General features: G+C 51.6%; 6 protein-coding genes across 6 annotated transcripts; 2 read left to right on the top strand and 4 right to left on the bottom strand.

Annotated features, from left to right (window-relative positions):
• The first annotated feature begins 80 nt into the window (after positions 1-80).
• Positions 81-3,145, top strand: COCSADRAFT_113370 (uncharacterized protein). Its single transcript, XM_007699906.1, has 3 exons — positions 81-201; positions 294-1,870; positions 1,923-3,145. The coding sequence occupies exons 1-3, from the start codon at positions 183-185 to the stop codon at positions 2,745-2,747; spliced, it is 2,421 nt and encodes an 806-aa protein (XP_007698096.1). The 5' UTR covers positions 81-182; the 3' UTR covers positions 2,748-3,145.
• Positions 3,146-3,628: 483 nt separating this feature from the next.
• COCSADRAFT_158756 (uncharacterized protein) lies at positions 3,629-4,012 on the top strand (the record flags this gene model as incomplete). The annotated part of the gene is made up of 2 exons (XM_007699905.1): positions 3,629-3,805; positions 3,935-4,012. The coding sequence occupies 2 exons, from the start codon at positions 3,629-3,631 to the stop codon at positions 4,010-4,012; spliced, it is 255 nt and encodes an 84-aa protein (XP_007698095.1).
• Positions 4,013-4,183: 171 nt separating this feature from the next.
• On the bottom strand, positions 4,184-5,762 carry COCSADRAFT_300910 (uncharacterized protein). Its single transcript, XM_007699904.1, has one exon. The coding sequence runs from the start codon at positions 5,617-5,619 to the stop codon at positions 4,663-4,665; it is 957 nt and encodes a 318-aa protein (XP_007698094.1). The 5' UTR covers positions 5,620-5,762; the 3' UTR covers positions 4,184-4,662.
• Positions 5,763-7,322: 1,560 nt separating this feature from the next.
• On the bottom strand, positions 7,323-8,482 carry COCSADRAFT_179906 (uncharacterized protein). Its single transcript, XM_007699903.1, has 2 exons — positions 8,134-8,482; positions 7,323-8,041 (listed from the first exon to the last, which is right to left on the bottom strand). The coding sequence occupies exons 1-2, from the start codon at positions 8,436-8,438 to the stop codon at positions 7,549-7,551; spliced, it is 798 nt and encodes a 265-aa protein (XP_007698093.1). The 5' UTR covers positions 8,439-8,482; the 3' UTR covers positions 7,323-7,548.
• A 131-nt stretch (positions 8,483-8,613) lies between these two features.
• COCSADRAFT_35174 (uncharacterized protein) lies at positions 8,614-9,997 on the bottom strand. Its single transcript, XM_007699408.1, has one exon. The coding sequence runs from the start codon at positions 9,677-9,679 to the stop codon at positions 8,930-8,932; it is 750 nt and encodes a 249-aa protein (XP_007697598.1). The 5' UTR covers positions 9,680-9,997; the 3' UTR covers positions 8,614-8,929.
• A 675-nt stretch (positions 9,998-10,672) lies between these two features.
• Positions 10,673-18,207, bottom strand: COCSADRAFT_84482 (uncharacterized protein; the record flags this gene model as incomplete). Its single annotated transcript, XM_007699902.1, has 7 exons — positions 10,673-11,001; positions 11,055-11,150; positions 11,206-14,492; positions 14,576-16,247; positions 16,366-17,308; positions 17,366-18,031; positions 18,097-18,207. The coding sequence occupies 7 exons, from the start codon at positions 18,205-18,207 to the stop codon at positions 10,673-10,675; spliced, it is 7,104 nt and encodes a 2,367-aa protein (XP_007698092.1).
• Between the last annotated feature and the right edge of the window lie 1,007 nt (positions 18,208-19,214).

The following is a 19,214-nucleotide window of genomic DNA, read 5'->3' as shown; positions in this document are numbered from 1 at the left end:
GGCCAGCATGACGTTGCTTAAGCGAGCGATTGCATACCGGACCCTTGCTGTCGTGATGATTGCACGCCTCTGCCTTGTAGCCCGCGCCTGTCGCTTTTTCTTGGATGGGCCTTGACGCGCAGTTTTCCTAGAGTTTACGACCAGCTCAGCTCGTCATCGTATAGCCATACCGCGTCCTCGCCATGTTTATGCTCCGAAACCGTGAGTGCCGCTCTGTTTGCTCGTTTCTTGCTCTCACCTGCGCATGCCCCTCCCCCGCCGTTGCTGCGACGACACTAACTTTGTAACACCAGTGGGTAAACTTGTCTTTGGTGATAACTCCAAGGAAACCATCGTCGAAATCCCCCAGGGCCAACTTTATCTTGTTCGGCCTCGCTCTGTCAAGGGCTATTCGGAGCTTATCTTCAAAGACGCCGCTGCCACCATCCGCCGCACTGGACAAGAGTTCCAGTACCAGCTCGTTGTCCAGCGCGCATACGAGGAGGGTGAGGAAGATCTGCTCGCCGAGGAGGACGAGGACGCAGCTTTAGATGCGCTAGCTGGAGACAAGGACGAGAAGACTTTCCTGCTTGACGAGGACCTCCGATTGCGCGACGACGTACGCTCCACCGGCGAGAAGATCTTTGCCTGGCGCGACCTGAGTGGCGACGTTGACGACCTCTGGGAGTTTGTCTGCGACCCCTCAGTCAAACCAGAGACCGCTGCCCTCTTTGAGCGTGTTGCCCTGCAGTGCCAGTACGAGAGAAAGTTCAGGCGAAGTCACGAACACGCGACTGAAGACGACCTTGCTGCACTTGCCTACTACGAAGAGCCCATTCCTGACGCAAGCCCCCTTGCTAGCCCCACGAGCTCGACCACCTTCGTCCGACCGATCGAACTTCCAACAACCGAAGACCTCTTCCCAAACACTACAAAGGAAAACATGAAGAAAAAGGTTGTTGGCAAGGCCGCTGTTCCAGAGCAGGAAGATGCCACCACCGCTCCACCATCTGCCGCGCAGCCACAGACCCTCGAAACCTTGGTTGAGGGCGATGCCGAGCTCCACCTCTTTGATTTCCCCTCTGGTACGTTCATTAGACAGGATCCCAAGGTCAATGTTACTGTGACGGAGATCGGCGACTGGAACTACTGGTTACACATCGTTGGTGAGGAGCGCGAGTGGCTTGGACAGCCCATTGTGGAGGATATCAATCCAGTCTTCAACTATGAATACAAGTCGTTCATCTTCAATCACTATCTGGAAGACGGCTCTGCATACTCATGGCTTCTAAAATTCAACCAACAAGAAGAACTCGAGAACGTACAGCAAGGTGTCATGCAAGCACTTTGGGAGCATTTGAACAAGATGAAATGGGGCAAAGCAAAGGACACCGATCGCGAGTACGTTCTAGAAGCATTCCAGGATTTGACCATGGAGGATGTTCCAGAAGAAGAGGAGGAGGGAGAAGAGGAGGAGGAATATGAAGAAGAAGTCGAGGACACCAACGACCAGCATAGTGAACACTATGATTCAGACGAGTCTGAGGACGACGTCGAGACTCGTCCCAAGGATGGAGACGAGAACTCACAGTTGGCTGTAGGCTACAAGCATGACAGGTCGTTCGTTGTCCGAGGCGACAAGATAGGTGTTTTTAAGCACACTCCCGACAACCAGCTGCAGTTCTCCACTACTATTTCAAACATCAAAACTCCAAAGGGCAAGGCTTTCAATCCCCACAAAGTAATGCTTCATCAACAGGATCGGGATATGATTCTGCAAAACTTGGAGAATCCGAACAACCTCTACCGGATGGATCTTGAGACCGGTACTGTTGTGGACGAATGGAAGGTGCACGACGACATTCCAGTCAAGGTCTTTGCACCAGAAAATGTATGTACAATTATGATTTCCAAAGATTGTATTGCGAACTAACGGCCCATAGAAATTCGCTCAAATGAGTGGCGAGCAAACCTTCTTGGGTCTTTCCGACAACGCCCTCTACCGTGTAGACCCTCGTTTGGCTGGCAACAAGCTTGTTGATGACCAACTAAAGCAATACGCTACCAAAAATGCGTTCTCTGCGGCTGCGACTACCGCCAAGGGTCACATTGCTGTAGCGTCCGAGAAAGGAGATATCCGTCTGTTCGACAGGCTTGGTATCAACGCAAAGACGCTTATCCCCGCTTTAGGAGATCCAATTATTGGCATGGATGTCTCTGCAGACGGTCGTTGGGTACTTGCTACTACACGAACCTATCTTCTTCTCATCGATGCGCTTCAAAAAGGCGGCAAGAACGACGGCAAACTTGGGTTCGAAAAGTCGTTCGCTAAAGACGACAAACCACAACCCCGTCGTCTCGCGCTCACACCAGCACACGTTGCCCAATTCCAGCACGAAACCAAACTTCCGATATCCTTCACCACTGCACGCTTCAACACGGGTCTTGACGAAAAAGAAACCACTATCATCACGGCTACCGGTCCCTTTATCGTTACCTGGAGCCTCAAAAAGGTTCTTGCTAATCGCAAGGATCCGTACAACATCAAGCGCTACTCTGAAGAGGTCAAGGCCGACAACTTCAAATTCGGCTCCGACAAGAATTTGATTGTTGCACTACCAAACGAGGTTGATATGGTTGCGAAGAGGGCACTGCAGCGACCAACGAGAGAGAGTATCGCAACAGCGAGTCGCGTTGGGGCTGCAAGGAGGAGTGGAGTACGAGGAAGCTACCTCGGTCGAAATGACATTGTCAACAGTCCTTATTAAGTTCTGTTACAGGGTGCTAGGTATATCAACTTCCATGGAAGAGACTGGGAATGGTGTTGGTGAGGATTCCCACCAGCATAGGCCGTGGGCGTTGGCGTTGTGTTACTTTTCCTTCTTCCCTGTTTCTCAGCCATGCGCATCGCGCTGCCGACAAACTGGGCTACTTTGCGATTCCTTTCCCCTCATGAAGATATTGGTGTAAGGCCTATGAGAGACTATATAGTGATTCCTGCATCCCACCCGTACCTCCATTGTCCTTCTAATGGACAAAAATGAGGCCAATAAAGTTGTCGAAATGGACATGCCCTTTGCCCAAGCCTCACCACGATAGATAGGAAGACAAGCCGTTTAGAGAAACATGCAACAGGGATACTAGGAGAATGACGTGCTTACCAGCGTAACCTGACCTGTTCCTTTTGTCAGACATTGTGCCATTGCCCACGTGCTTGAAAACCAACAGGTCGCAAAAATAGCACAATACAACGTTACAGGAAAGCCCAATACAGTAGTTTAGTCCCAAACCAATCACAACAGCCACAAAATAGCTTACTCGTTCGACTCCGGGGAGTCTTGGCGGGTACCTCGATTCAACCTCGGCACATCAGACAAAGACATCTCCACATCATACCGCCCCAACTTTCCCTTTCCCCAACCTCGCTCCATAAGACGGTAAAACCCGGACCTATTCTTCCCCGTCCTTTCTTCACTGTTCTCATACGAAACGCGCGCGCACACACATACATACACTCATACATATATACATCCCGTTACCATACCGGCTTATCAGTACCCATAATCCCTAATCCTCCACCCTTCGCGACCGATTAAACCCGAGACGTACATACACACGCACGCGCATACAATACACACAACACATCACGATGTCTGAATCCCTGACCACGAAGCAAGTTGCCGAGCACAACACGGTGGAGACGGGCTTGTACATTATCATCGACGGGGATGTGTATAAGATGGATAGTTTTGTCGAGGAGCACCCCGGTGGCTCGAAGATTCTAAAGAGGGTGGGTGGAAAGGATGCTAGTAAGCAGTTTTGGAAGGTACGTTGCTGTTGTTGTTATATTTCCTTTTTCGAGGTAGATATGCACTTTGACGATTCTTGCAAGGGAGGGAGATGGAGATCTTTTTTTTTTTAAAAAGAGGGTGATGGCTAACGTGTGCGATGACAGTACCACAATGAGCATGTGCTGAAGAAGTATGCCCCTAAGCTTAAGATTGGGAGTGTGAAGGAGGAGGCCAAGTTATAAGTTATAGACTTGCAATATAAAATTTGGAGTTATTTCGTACTATGCGCTTTTTCTCTCTCTTCTCGCTGTGTCGTTGAGGTTGCGCGCATGTCATGAACATGGTGATGTAAAGTGAAAGTGACACTATGCATATGTACTTGATAAAGGATCAATAACTACAAATTACAAAATTTCGGTCCCCGTCTTCTAAGTTCTAGGTAACGTTAAGGTGGTATAGTGCTTTCTCTCCCTCTCCCCCCTTCCCTTCCCCTTCCTTCTCTCATTCTTTCTTTCTCTGCTGGCGCTAATAATGGATAAAAAAAGACTTCGCACGCAAAACATATAAATGCCGTGGGTATCGTGATAGTGAGAAAGGAAAAGAGAAAAAAAAAAGTAAAGGAAATTCCCGAACAACAAAAAGAACCGACCCGGAAAAGGGAAAGGAAAAGGAAAAAAGATACGCCTTGCTATCTCGATTTGCTGCAACAGCAAAAGGAGAGAAAACAAGGGAGCTAGCATGTAACGCCGAGCAACTCCTTCATCGCTGCGTTTTTTTTTGTAAAAAAAAAAGAGGCAGATAGTAATAGCGCACTGTGGGTATCCGAAGAAAGGGGCGCCCTGTAGTCCCCTCCTTCATTATCATCGTCGTATCCCTCCAGCACACCAAAAAGCTAAAAGCACGTCCACCTCTTCCTAATCCCCGGTCTCGATCCAGGCCTCGGCACAGGACTAGTCCTAGGTCTCGCACCTTGCTGCTGTTTCTCTTTCACAGCCTGCAAGTCAAACTCGCCTTCTTCCCCATCATCTTGCTCGTACTCCTCGTTGCTGATGCGATACCGCCGCACAGACCCACCATCCTCATCCGTCTTGCTGTAGAATTTCTCCTGAGGACCAGACACGCATCTAGGCGTTATTCTGCGCAAGAAACCACGGAGACCGCTGTTGGCTTTGTCGATTCTTTGGTACTCGCGTTGGCGCGTGCAGGGCGATGTCCAGTGCATAGTCGTGTTTGTTTTTTTGGCAGCGGTGGCGTCGTCATGGAGAGGGGCAGGCTCGGTGGCGGGGCGGGTGTGGTGCGCGTCGGATTCTTGGACGACGCGCAGGGTGTCGGTGCTGAAGCGCGTGGTGCTGGTGTTGCTGGGGAAGCCGAACGCGTCACCATGGGAGAGCGTAGGCGAGGGGAGACCAGAGTGGGATTGGTAGGAGGGGTTGGAGAAGATGCTGCAGCTGCGGAAGTGGAGGGCTAACACGTCGTCGATGTCGGCTGTGGGTGGGGTTTGGAAGCTTTTAACGCGGTAGTGGCGCGCTGGTCGCGAAGGGTCGACTATGGTGCAAGAGGTGCGTCTGGATGAGGGTTTGGAGCCATGACCGCGGCTTTTGGATCGGTTGGTTGAGTTCTCGGATGAGGTTGTGGATTGCTGGCGTAGAGGTCTTGAGCGCTGCTCTGATACGGGTCGGCGGGTTTCCATATTCGCGACTTGGACAGAAGACGATGATGGCTCGAGAGCCGATTTCTTGGACCTCCGTTGGTGGATAGATGTCGTGTTGCTCCTATGAAGTAGCACTGGTTTTTCGCTGGCCATGTTTGAATGTTGAAATCCAGCGAATCCACTATCTATTCGGTCCATTGTCGATCCATGTAAGAGGACGGTTTAGAAGTAGCAGAAAAAAAGGGCCGTGACGTAGATGTGGGATATATTGATCGTTAAGACGCCGTTAATATCGACTTAGTCGTTGATAATCTCGGATACTCGTCTGCATTGGTAGTTAGTACCCAAATAAGGCAAGTTCTGTGCTCAAGGGGTAAGACGCCCATACCAGCAGCCAGTGCCAACACGCGATGTGAAACAGAGAGAATATTGATAGCGGCGCAAACGGACGAAAAACCTCACTCATAGACAGGCGCAGGAGAGAGAAAAGAGAAGTAGAGGCGGAAAGTAGAAGAGAAGAGGCCGAAGTCGCAACGAGGATATGTGAACACCAAGTAGTTTGTTGGGGGCCCAGTCAAGTGACGCAGTAGTATGCGCGACTCGCCTGGAACTATTGGAATCAACCGACACGATTAGGTAGACAGACGAGGCGGCTACGACAAAGTATATAGAGAAGCGGCTCCGAACGACCAAAACGTAAACGTGAGCCGTTGGTTGGCTGGTCCAGACCGTACCTAGTAGGATGCAGCGCGACCGAACGGCCTTGCAACAAAGCGTTTTCCGCAGCTGCTGAGCCGAGCGCGTGGACGGGCTGTAGCGAGAAAAAAAAAGAGGTCCCAGTTCACCGCCTCACAAGATTGGTTTTCTCGTGCGCGGGGACAAGATGTTTGAAAGCAGACTTAGTGGAGCGATATGAGAAATAAAACTGGAGAAGGGGATTTGAGGTTAGCCTCCGTACGTCTTGAGACAGAGCATGACAAGTGCACTAAATATGTCACAGATGAGGTCGCACGCAATCGTAGAGAGTTTAAACAAAGGGTGTGTCTCTCTTTCGGCAAGTATGGTGACGATGTCATTGTGCTTGACATGTGAAAAGTATGTGTGTGTGCGTGAGAGGGCAGATAACGACGAGGCGGATTCATAGGCTGGCTATGGCTGACCTTGTGACGGGTTGGGGTAAGGGATGTGCGGTCCCAAAGGATATCGAGTGGCAAGGAGCAGCAGCCTCGTATACTGACTAGAGCCACACTAGACAGGCCGGCTGGAAATCTGCATGGACGGCGGAAAGGACCGAATCAAACAAGAGAGCGACACACCAGTCAACGCGAAGCCAAGATGCACGCGCCCGACTCAAGCAACTTACCTGGCGCGGGCAAGGTCGATGGGTGAAGGGCAAAGCTACCAGTAGTGGCGTTACGCATGGCACGCGTAGTCGATGGTGGAGGGGGAGGGAGGAAGGGAGGGAGGGGCCGTAAGGGTCGTGACACAAGGACCAAATCCCACGCTGGCGGGACGGCGTTTGCATGTGTGCTGTGCATGGGCCTAAAGATATACTTACATATGTACCTTTTTCTCCCTGCTTGAGATTTGCCGCCAGGTGGCTGTCAAGTGCATGGAAACGCGGCCCGCCGTCTTACTGCTTACAGGCCCCTCTCCGCTGCAACCAGGCGTGTAAAAAAAGCCAAGGGGGAACGAGAAGGAGAGGGCGCCAACAGGGCCCCGCCAATACAGCAGACCTGGCGCAGGGACTGGCGCCAATGATCATGTCATGCGGCGTAGCATACCAGCACCCACGCCCCCCCCCAAAGATTACCGCCACAGCTTACTTGACCTGGCTAGCAGTTGTTATATGCAGTCTTCTGGGAGATCGGCTTCGCACGTGCGCTTCTCACGAACCCGTCGTCGACTCCACAGGCACACACCGTGAAGGCTGGTCGACCAAAGAGCGGTATGATTTGGCACCTGTTTGTTGCTGACCCTCCCTCATGATGGCCGTTGCTCAATAACACATCTTCACACAGACACATTGTTTAAACTTTCCTTCTCCCCGCCGTTTCTCACCGTAACGCTTGGTTCGTGCATCGTTCTACGTTGACAATGACCGTGTTAATGCCTTTCCCCCCTTGTTCACTGGATCTCGTGGTAAAACGCCTCAATCATGCTGGCGACCTGTTCAAACGCTTCGAGACAATGCCAATGCCCGATCCCCTCTAGAATCTCCAACTTCTTCTCGCTGCTGCCAATCTCGTCGAACATCTTCTTGCAACCCTCCAGCGGCGCGCTCTTATCTTCTTCGCCCGCGAGGATAAGAACAGGCACGCCGATGTCGCCGTACTGAGGCACATTTGCATTGATGATGACTCGGCAGTTGGATACGTAACCAGCTGGGTCCTGTGACAAGAGCAACTCGCGGATCATCGCTTTGGCAAGCGGGGAAGCTTTGCTTCCCACTGCTGCTTGCGGGATGCTATCTGCCATGGGTTGCATGCCCTCTTTTTCCACAGTCGCAATCCGTTTCTCGAAAATAGGCCCTACCCCAGGGTTGGGATAGACGGGGCCGATAAGGATGGCTGCTACAATGCGATCACTACGCTCAGCAGCAAGATGCGCACCCACGATACCGTAGCAGAAGTTAGCTCATCATCTCTTCTTCTTCTTATTTTTTATACCCCATAAATGCTTGATTGTGCTGAGCGCAAATGGGAAACATACCCTCCCATGCTATGCCCTACAAAGACGGCCTTGTCCACCTTCAGGGCATCCAAAATGCCGACAACATCCTCGCCCAGCGTTTCAATACTTTGCTCGACAAAGGTATACGGCGAGCGCCCAGCGCCGGTGTTATCAAAGGTTATGCAGCGGAACCCGCTTCTAACCAGCTTCTGGCATACAGCATAGTAGTAGTTCTGCGACGAGCCCAGACCATGCATGAAGATTAGTGTCTCTCGCGTCTTTCTATTTGTCGGCGTCAGATCCGCATAGTGCATCCGCTTGTATCCAAGATGAAGAAATGGCATCGTTTGTTTGGTGTGTATATGTATTGTATGTGATGGGCGCAGATTTCGAAACGTGTTTGGTTTATTACAGGACTCGGCCGAAGCCGCAAGAAGCGGGATGATCCCGTGATGTCATTTTTCTGGGACTGATAATGGCATCGATAAGGGGTCTACACATCGACTTCTGCTCATGAAAGGCCAAACTCCATATATTGAATTCGGTGATATATCGAGAAAAGAAAATCACTCAACGGGTTTCCGAGCCTCGAAATAGTAAGATAAACCCTTGATCTGGATATGTATGTCACATGATTGAGCACAAAGCTCTACTTTCACAATTGCATCCCTTTTGATCTGCACCTATCCCCTATCCCCATTAACTTTGTGATTTTCACATTGCACTATTAGCCTAGCAACCCAATAATACACACATGTACTCAAAGAGAAGAAAGAAAAAGAACGACGCTCAACAAAATAAATCTTTTATGTATTTCAAACCCCGTTCTACGCAGTCAACCCGTCGGCGACGTCAATCGATACATCTCCTTTAGCGCTTCCATACACCTCTCCCCAAGCGCCGATTCATTCAGCACCTTGGGGTCATGCAACAGTGTCCATATGAGCTGCGCTAGCCCCTCTCTCGTCGTAGCCTCCTTAAGCGCATCCGGTCCTTCGTCCGCGCCCTCGTTCAGCGTCTGTGACACGCTCTTCGCCCGTGAACGTCTTCGCCGGAAAGCAAAGATGCTCCGAGTCATGCCCTGGCTTGCGTCGCCGCTTACGTCCCAGAGCGCCACGCGGTTGATGAAGTGCTTTATTGCTTTTTCTTCAAACTGCGCTTTGCGGGGTGCGATGGCGGAATCGAATTCTGGATCTGCGGGATAGGATTTTGGGTCCCAGAGGCGGAGGAGGTAGCGGAAGGCTCGAATTTCTGCGTCTTGGACGGGTAGGCTGTTGAGGTCGAGGGCGAAGGGGTCGTTGGACAGGATGGAGGAAGAGGAAGAGGTTGGCCGTCCGCTTGTGGTGCTGGTGGGTGTAGAGACTTGCTCTTGCTCGTACTTGAGATCGAGGGCTTGGTGTGTGTCGATGATTCGATGGAGGGCTACCCTCTGGTTCTGAGGCACGGCATCGGTGCCCTGGAAGACACGTGGGTACTTCCTTACAGAGTGTTCAACGGGTGCTGAGAAGGAGCGTGAGGAGACGCTGCTCCCACTTCGGTTGTTGCTGAGGAAGTGTGGTCGCTTGGATTGTGAAATGGTGGCCATGGTTGGCAATGTGATGTGTGGTCGCTCTCGTAAAGTGGTGGATCTAGACGTATACCATTAAGGGAAAGCGTAACACCTTTTCACTGTATAAACAATTGTCAAGGCAAGTCAGGCAGAAGTAAGTAAAGGGAGTCAACAGTTGGACAGATCAACAAGAATGAGGAAGAAGGAAAGAAGGAAAGAAACACCAGCAAAAAGCCAGTCAGCAGACGGCTGGCAGGCATGCCGACTATCCAGTAATTGAGCTGCGCACAAGCCGGCTGCCGAGCGTGACGCAACGTCCTATTCGGATATGCAGTGAGCTGTTCAGACATTATTCCCTCACTGACGGCCTTTTTAGCACGGCCGTGTTGTGTCGCGGAACCCCAGCCGTTTATGCACTTGATTGGCGACTGAGCCACTGCGTCGTTTGAGCCACGTTCTCATGAGCCACTTCTGACACGCTGTGTGGTTGAGTGACTGCGCCGCACTCTTCCGGATGATGCGGGTCTGCAAACGACGGTGGTGGAGTCGGCGACACGCCCGGGCAACGCTTTGGCCCTGCCGCTAACCCGGCTTGGTCGGCCATTCGGCCACCGTAGCAAGTCGCTGAGGGCGGAGCGTATGCTGTCCATACGCTGACGCGTTAGTATGCACCTTACCTCTTCTTGCTAATACCTACAATGCGTAAACCTAAACCCGTAAGTCTGCGCGTCCTGAACTACTCAGTTACATGCGGTGAGGATATGCAGCTAGTCTTGCCCTGTTCATCGTCATGCACATGATCTATAGGCAACCAAATATGTAACATACACATGTATCAAGTTATATATGTCATATATGTACACACTGATATCGAGAATACACAAGTCATTACGACCGCGCTGTCCATGATGCACAAAACGCCTTGCAATGCAGCTTATAACCAACGTCCAGACCTCGTAAAGAAGACGAACACCCTAGCGCGACTGGCATGCCCCCTTGCGGCACCCTTCCAGAACACAACAAACTTTATCATGATGGTGGAACAGGCTCCGTCTTCCCGTTTGGAAGTATGTGCTGAGTAGTCGACATGCGCACACCCGATGGCCGGTCCGCCTTCTTTGCTTCTATCGCTGCGCTTTGCACATCCGTTTCCTTCTTGACGTCCTCGTTTCCACCCGTGACGTTGGGTAGTGTCTGGGCCTCCTTCAGCGCGTCTTTGACCATCTTCTTCGCCTCGATTGCCAGGTTCGGGATTTCCTCAGACTCCTTGTTCTTGTTCAAATACGACTCAAGCAGCGCCTTGAGAGTCTGCGCGCGCACGGGCTTTGCTAAGTAGTTGTTCATACCGCTTTCGATACCTGCACCAGATTCTTAGTCTATCGGAACAAACTTAACCGAGCGCAGCACTTACACTTTTCACGGTCACCTTGTATGGCCGAAGCTGTCATAGCAATGATGAGAACGTTTCTTATCTCAGGATTGGGATGCTTTCGGATGAGTTTGGTAGCTGCGTGCTATTAGTATATGTAGATTGAATGCATAGTAAAGAAGAGCCATCTTACCTTCGTAACCATCACAATGCGGCATTTGCACATCCATGAGGACCAGATGGAATGGTCGGCCGTTCTCGGATGCACGCTCCAGAGCATCTATTGTCTTGAAGCCGTCCAGATACGCATCGCATTTGAACCCAAGTTTTTGCACAAAGCTGATGGCGATACGCTGGTTGATCAGATTGTCCTCCGCAATACAGACCCGCAGGTCTCGTCTTGGGACAGCAGACAGGTCAATGCAAGCACCTGAAGTATGCTCATGACCATTGTTCTCTTGGCTCGAGAACCTGGCCATAGGATCTGGCTCTCTACTCCTCTGTTGCTGATCCGCTACACGTGCTTTCGGTACTTTCTTGAAGCGTAGCGAGAAAGTGACAGTTGTTCCCTTGCCTGGCTGGCTATCGAGGCGTACTGTTCCATGCATGACATTCTCTATGAGAGCCTTACAGATACTGAGGCCGAGACCTGTGCCACCATAGCTTCTGGCAGAGCTAGATTCAATCTGTGAGAAGGGAAGGAACAATTTTTGCTTCTGCTCGTCTGGAATGCCGATTCCAGTATCAATGACGCTGCAAGTCACATCTGCCCACTCGCTAGTCTCTTGATCAACGACTGCACGAACCGTGACCGACCCTCTCGGCGTGAACTTGTAGCTATTGGATAGTAGGTTCATAAGGATTTGATGAAGCCGAACGGGGTCACCCATGACTAGCATTTCCGGATCTAGTTCCAGCTGTTCGATTGTCTTGAGACCTCGCTCAGCATTTGTGTACGCAAGCGCACGAACAACTTCGGCAATGGTCTCATTGAGCGAGATTGGCATCTCCATGACGTTCATCTTGCCAGCCTCGAGTTTGGAATAGTCAAGCAAATCGTTGATGATCGAAAGCAGCGTATCAGCGCAGACACGAATCGAGTCTGCATATCCTGATTGCTCCCCATTGAGAGGCGACGCCTTCAACAGCTCCGACATTCCAATGACTCCATTCAGGGGCGTGCGCAGTTCATGCGAAACATTGGCTAAAAAGAGACTCTTGGCCTTTGCTGCTTCCTCCTTCAATTTCATGTTGCGAATGGCATTTGCTTCGGCCTCTTTCGCTTTGATCTCTGCAGCTCGTGCCTGCGCCAAGGCCCGTTTCTGCATCTCGAGCATTGCCTCGTTACTTGCAGAAACCCTCTCAACCTCCTTGAAGAGTAGCGCATTGGCCAGAGAGATGGATATTTGGTTGACCAGCAATCGGAGGACTTGCGTGTTTCGTTCGGTGAACGAGTTTGGCGGACCCTCAACATAGATCGAACCCAAGAGATGGTCACTGTGTACGATAGGGATACAAATAACTGCTTTGCCTTCGGGGTTGCGTCGCAGGTACGAGTCTGAGACGTTGGAGAAACGGTCGTCTTCTAGCAGGTTCTGAACAAAGACAGTCTCCCTAAAGCGCAACGTGTAGAGTGTCACCTGTCTAGCCACCACATCGTCCACAGTGTCCAAAGGCTGACTGGCAGGGAATGATGTAACACCCGAACTGAACCCACTGTCATTGTCGGGCTCATTGGTAGCTACGCATGCGATAGACCACTCAATCTGCGGGTCCTCGACGACAATGCCACAAAGTGTTCCTCCAGTGGATTCCAAGAGAATCGAACTCATCTTGGCCATGAGTTTATCTACCACTAGTTCACTCGAAAGAACCTGACTTGACTCAAGGATAGAGGAAAGATCTAACATGTCAAGACCAACAGCCGATAGGCCATTCTGCAGGCCCTGAGCGGACTCTTGGCGACGAGTGCCCTCCGGGACGATCCAGTTCTGCGTTCGGTCAACAGATGTTTCAGTCACCAGGTCATTCTGTTCGAGCCGGAAGGCTGTGTTGTTTGTTTCAGTGATCGAAGTCTGAACACCAACGTCCTGAGCAGTAAATGGAGCACTACGACCGAGAAGAGACTCGTGCTTGCTCGCGAAGTGATTCGCCTTTCCAAAGGCTGACATTTGTCTATATGTCGAGAGACAGTCCTTGACCGTATGACGGGCTGCCCTGTACGCTTTTTTCCGGATGAGAAATTCGGAATACAACTCGAGAGCAAATGCTTCGTCTAGTGTGAAGTTGTAAGTCTCGCTATGGTCCATGGCGTCTTCGTAATTTTGCAGCGCAGAGGTATAGTCGAGACTGCTCTCCGCTAGAAGGGCATTGAGAATATGCTTCCAGCCTCGGTAGTTGGCATCCGTAATTGTACAACATGCCTCGAGTAGCTTCAGTGTATCTTGGACATGGCGAAGCATTTCGTCTTTGCGAGCATTCTGGGGGTCTGCTCTGAGAACAGCCATATATGCCACTGATAAATAATACCGGACCGAGTAGTTTGACCGTTCGCACCACATACTGCTTATCATGGGCAGTAATAGCTCTCCAAGAGCAACAGCCTCTGAATTGAAACCGAAGAGCACCAATACTGGAAGTTTCATAGCAAGGTATATCGATTTTGGCCGCTTCGGATTGCTCGCCGTCTTTTCAAGGAAGTCGATGTACTCTGCTTCATTGTGTTCGTGATCGGAGAAAATCGACGATGCGTCGTTTGTACCCGTCTTTCCTTGAAGAGCTCGCGCGCATTGGCGGCTGACCATTAGGAACACACCTCCTCTTAAATCCTTTTCCCAATTTTTCATGTCTAGAGGTGTTTCCTCGATCCAAGCCTCTAATTCAGCGACGTCATGAGAAGCCATAATTTTGAAATAAGCCTGAATACCAATATTCAAGAGCGTGAGAATACGATCACCCGCAGTCAGGGAAGCCTGTAAAGCGTCCCCCAGAAAAGGAATCAAATCGCCAAGTGGCCCTTCGAAGTGGCCAAGGAACAAAGGCTGTAGAGTCTGGGCTCTGCCTAAAGTGTAGTAATCTTCAGGGAACGTCTGGAAAATCCGCTTTGCTATATCACCCATGTCCACAGCAAACTGTATCATGTTGAATCGGCCACCAGCAATACTGCCAAGGTGTACGTACGCAAGCGCTACCTGTGACATGATACCTCGGTCAAGGTGCACTTGGATTAACATTAGTGTTGCTTGATAGAACAGTAAGCTGTTTGACCAGAACGCCGCACTAAGGAGCTCGACAAATACAGGCCCAATGGTCATCAAGACGTGGTCGTTTGTTGGTGATTGGGGCGTAAGCAGCTCGTTCTTGTCAGTCGCTTGAAGCGTACTGTAGAGCTTTTGGAACTGTGCATCACATGCTTCCCACGTTGTGGGAGGTATAGGATACCCAAGCATAGATAGACAATTCTTCAAAGCCTGAAGTGCTCTGTAGATAGTGAAATTGTTAGCGTACAACTCAAGAAAGGTATGGCAGTCGTTTTTGTAAGGGGAGAATGTGGATTTACGTACCCCAAACTATCGCCACGAACGGCAAAGACACGGGATTGAAGGATGAACGAGCTGGCCTTGTCACATGGGTTTCTCGCATGCTGAAACGTCGTCTCAATCAGACTAAGAGCTTCGTCATACATGCCCTGATGCCAATAGCATTCGGCTGAACGAACAAAGAGTTGCAAAGTCTCCTGATATGAAACATCTGGTTTGCTTTCATCCCATGGATCATCTTGCAATAGCTTGAGGCTGTGTGCAAAGTAGTAAATACCTGTTGACCTCGCGCCAGACTCACATGCCGTCTCTCCTGCCTGGTAGAGCATGTCACGAAATGGAGCCCGTATTGGTTCCTTGGACTTGATCAACTCTGCAGCAAGACAAATGTGGCGGCTCTGCATATACAAAGCCTTTGAACTCAGTTCTGGATCATCCAGGTACTCCTTTCCGGAAGTGATCATTCTGGCAATAGTAAAGTGCATCAACTGGGTATCCCACTCTTTATCCAACGAGTTGGAGGCTGCTGCCAGGTATCTGTCATGACTGAATCTGAACCGGGCGTCTTGTTCCGCAGGCATCAACACGTAAGCCTTGAGTGCTTCATTGAGTGCCGTGACAGCACATTCGTTCTTGTCGAAGAGCGGCAGTCTTGCCCCAGGGGGTTCGTGGCCTGTCGGCTTCAAGAGTTTCTTCAGAAGCTCGAAAGAGAATGTACCGCCCAAGAGCGAAGCCCACGCAAGGAGTTTTCTGCTCTCACGGGGCAGATCCGTCAGGCGTCGGGTAATGAAATCTGTTGTAACAGCAGATCCATAGTCTGGGGATTCGAAGACTTCAAAGACCTTATCTAAGTCAAAAACCCAATTATTCTCTCGCCATTCATAGAAGACACATCGTTTCCTATAGCAGGTGTCCAGTATTTCCCGTATGTAGAATAGGTTCCCTCTAGACTTTTCCTGAATGACAGCCACCAGGGGGAGTATGTACTGATGATCTCGATGAAGAGTTTCCGCCACGTACTCGGCGGTTTGAACTTCGGTGAACGGTAGCAGCTGGACCTTTGTGGCATTTCGAAGAACGGGAATGAGCTCCCGCGGTAAAGTCTCTTCGTCGGTGTAAGTGAACATCAATACAAGAGGTATTTTGGCCTGGACGATGTGGTGTATGAGCTCCGCACTTTCCGAATCGGCGTTTTGGACATCTTCCAGGCTCCAAGTGCAGAGCTTGTGCATTGCAAGAAGCCGCAGAACATCAATGAATACATTCATGAACCGTGATGATTTGGAGGCGCCTCCACTTCGTAGCCAGGCCTCAGCGGTGTGCCCAGTACCTCCACAATGGACGGCCGGAGAGGATGCGCGACGATCCTTGAGAAAATCTATGTCCTTTTGCTGGGGTGTTTTGGGTCCGTTATTTGTATTTAAGAGCCACTCGGGCAGATCAAGATAACCCCGCAGGACCATCCAAACGCCGCTGTTCTTGAGGTAATGGCGTAATCGTTGGTGAAATTCGGTTGTGACATCCGCTTCTGAAAATATTTGTCTGAAAAAGGAAGACATGAGTCTGAGGATAGGATCGAAAGGCGCCCTCTTATCGGGATCGAATTTGGCCATTGCAAAGTAACCCGTGCTCCGCGCAGTGCTTTGTATGCTCTGCACTAAGCGGGACTTGCCCAGCCCAGTAGCTCCGCCAATTGCTATTACCTATAATGATAGATTAGTACATATTGATTGGTGATATGAAAAGGCGAGTAGTATTTGGCTCTCGACATACCTGTTACAGGTTAGTGCCGGTCAAGAAGATGATGATAGAACTTATACTTGCCTCGCAGTGAGCCTTGCGCCTTAGTTTCCGTGTGCTTGCTAAAGTCCGCAGGCCATCGTTGGATTGGTGCGAGCGAGAATGGAATGCTGAGCTCTCAATGCTATTGTTAGACCGTCCTCTATGGGTGGGTTGCAGCTGGGGTCGATTGTCCATACTGCCGTCTGCTGTAGACGTTTCTGATTGCGTGATACTGTCTTGGGAGCCTTGCTGTATCGATCGAGCCGCCTCCATGAAGACAGGCCCGTCTGCCGAGACGCTGTTCATCCTGCTTTCGGAACCCCTCGAACTGGTACTCTCCGAGATAAGATCATCAAATGGCAGGTCTAGTCGCTGATCGGAATAAGACGATCCTGAACTCATGCTCTGCAGGTTTTTGACGCCGTTGCGGCGGTGCCTCGCTACTCGCTCAATCACATCAACTATTACTTTTCGCTCTTTTTCGCGCCCAATCATCTTGAGTGGAAGATTGAAGAAGCAGCTGATGTCCTTTGAGCCAACCTGGAATGCCTTCAATCCCTCGACATCGCCTTCACAGAGCAGCTCGCGTATGCGGGCGAGGTCATGCTTGAGTCCCGAGGTAGAGTGGTACCTGTCTTCAATGCTTCGTTGCGTCATTCGTTGGATGACTTCAGAGAGAGCTTCGGGAATGTCCAGACGTATCGAAGAGACAGGGGGGATGCGCTTGCTGATGACGTTTTGCATGACATCAAGAGCAGTGCTCCCGTCAAAGGGAGTGTGTCCGCAGAGCATTGTGTAGAAGAGGATGCCAAGGCTATAGATATCTGTTCGGGTATCCGGCTCGGCAGGCATGCGGCCCGTCTGTTCGGGAGAGATGAAGGCCAGCTTTAATTCAACTCCGGTTTCCTTAGACAACGCACTCCAGCCAGCACTTGTCAGGCCATTCTCAAACGAACGTGCCCCGCTTCCAAAATTCTATTCAAGTTTAGCAGGGGGTTTTTTTTTGCAGAGAACGCGACAGAAACCACTCACAATCATTTTGACAATGCCTGGTTCTGCGAAGTGGAAAGCATCGCCACGGATTTCCCCATGTACTATTTCATGGCCATGATGCAGTATTTCCAGACACTCTACCGATCCAACGGCAAAATCGAGAAAAGTCAGGAGGGGTACACCATGATTGGACAGCAGGGCATCTAGTTGGGGCGAGGTGCTGCCGTTGATGTTTCTGCGAAAATTGTACCAGTTTGGCCCAAAATCGACCAATTCCTTGAGGTAGTTTGGGCCTGGGGCTTCGAATATGCTGGCAACCAGCTGGTCTTCTCCATGCCTTGCAGGCAGGCGCACAAATTCTATAGGACGGACAAAGTGTCTGCCCTCAGGATCCGACTCTTTGACAACCAGCTTGGAGAGGTGGAATTCGCGTTCCAGTCGCAGAGCCTGCTGGGACACACGGCACACGACAGGACGGCCATCGGGAGCAAGGGCTTTGGCGGTGGTTTGTGTATGGTGTGTTTGGACTGTGGAGGCGCTCGCCTCTGAGCCGGAGCTGCGGTGGCTGCGGTGGAAAGCTGGGCGGGTGGCGCCCGGTGAATGCGAGGTGGTGGACGAGGTGATGTCGCTCCTTCCCCTCGAGAGCGGACGGTCCTGGCGTGGGGGCGTCCGCTCATAGCCAAAGAAATGCCAATTGTCATACGACTGCACGTGATTAGCGCACTTGCTGCGACGGGCGAGGTGGTGGGTGGTGGAGGTCGGGCACTGACCGAATGGAAAGGCTCAATCTCCGAGTCCCAGACGTAGTTGGGGAGCTCTTGCAGGCGCGCAAGAATATGGGCAAAGCGCGCTGCCCGGCCGGAGGCTTGGCTGGGCGACATAGTGTAGGTGTGGTTGTTGGGGCCCGCGACGGGCCTAAGGCATGCTCTTGGTGGGATGGAGGAGCGGGTTTGGGCTGAGTGGGCGCGGTGGCAGGGCGGCAGGCGAATGGATCACGCAGTCACTGGGGGTGCGACTGCCATGGCGAGGGCGCAATTGGGAACGAGGGTCGGGGGGTGGCAAGAGAGGGGGGCGGTGGATTCTATCGTCGTTGAACGAGCGGCCGTCCTGTCTGTGTGGAGAGCAGGACTCCAACGCGTGCTTACTGATGGCCCATCAGCCACAACATATGGGCGCGGTCCGCAACAGCAGCCTTGCACCTGGCCAAGTCCGCTGGTTCGCTGCTTGGGGGTGTGGAGGACGTCATAATCGAGATGCGCCTGGCCTGCCACCCACCGCCGTGGGCCTTTGCCTTCGTTGCCTGCCCCCGCTGATACAGGCCTCGTTTGCTCACAACCGCATCGCCGCCAGTATGCATGCCCACTGACTGAGACGCTCCTCCAAACATGGGCCGTCTAGCAGCAGCATCAGCCGCCCATCTGGGGCGGATGCGGCCACGGCTGGTGCACACATGTAATCACCCCCGCGGTACTCTAGACGTGACAGCTTGATACGGCCTAGTGCAGCAGATCGCCGTGGCGCGTCACCAGCCGGGTAGCGGCCTCACTCATCCTCGACTACAAGCGGTGCACCCGTTCCGTATACATACGCACAATCACTCACACACAGCCGCCTCCCCATATCCTCACCACCACCGCCATTGGCCCCTCGACGCCCTCGACACCGCCTGGCTGCGAACTGCTCGACTCACCGTACTCCTCCCGCCAGCGTGGCTCCCGCACCGCACCGCACCCTGCCTCTGCATCGCACTTGCCCCACTACGCCCCGAGTGGCCAGCACTCTCCCCGACATTTACTCTCTCTCCACATGCCTCTCCCCCAGAGATAGCTGCCCTTGACGAGCGCCTGCTGCTTACGTTTCCGCCTCGCTCCCAATTCAATGTCACATC

Source organism: Bipolaris sorokiniana (assembly GCF_000338995.1).
Source record: "Bipolaris sorokiniana ND90Pr unplaced genomic scaffold COCSAscaffold_4, whole genome shotgun sequence".
In the NCBI taxonomy this organism is placed as follows: domain Eukaryota; kingdom Fungi; phylum Ascomycota; class Dothideomycetes; order Pleosporales; family Pleosporaceae; genus Bipolaris; species Bipolaris sorokiniana.
This window is presented reverse-complemented; position numbering and strand designations above follow the sequence as displayed.

Excerpts from the sequence above, each read along its gene's own strand:
- COCSADRAFT_300910 (XM_007699904.1), bottom strand. The coding sequence starts at position 5,619 with ATGGACCGAATAGATAGTGGATTCGCTGGATTTCAACATTCAAACATG.
- COCSADRAFT_179906 (XM_007699903.1), bottom strand. The coding sequence starts at position 8,438 with ATGCCATTTCTTCATCTTGGATACAAGCGGATGCACTATGCGGATCTG. Across the intron at positions 8,042-8,133 it reads GTAGGGCATAGCATGGGAGG|TATCGTGGGTGCGCATCTTG; the intron begins GTATGTTTCCCA and ends CTTCTGCTACGG.
- COCSADRAFT_35174 (XM_007699408.1), bottom strand. The coding sequence starts at position 9,679 with ATGGCCACCATTTCACAATCCAAGCGACCACACTTCCTCAGCAACAAC.
- COCSADRAFT_113370 (XM_007699906.1), top strand. Across the intron at positions 1,871-1,922 it reads AGGTCTTTGCACCAGAAAAT|AAATTCGCTCAAATGAGTGG; the intron begins GTATGTACAATT and ends AACGGCCCATAG.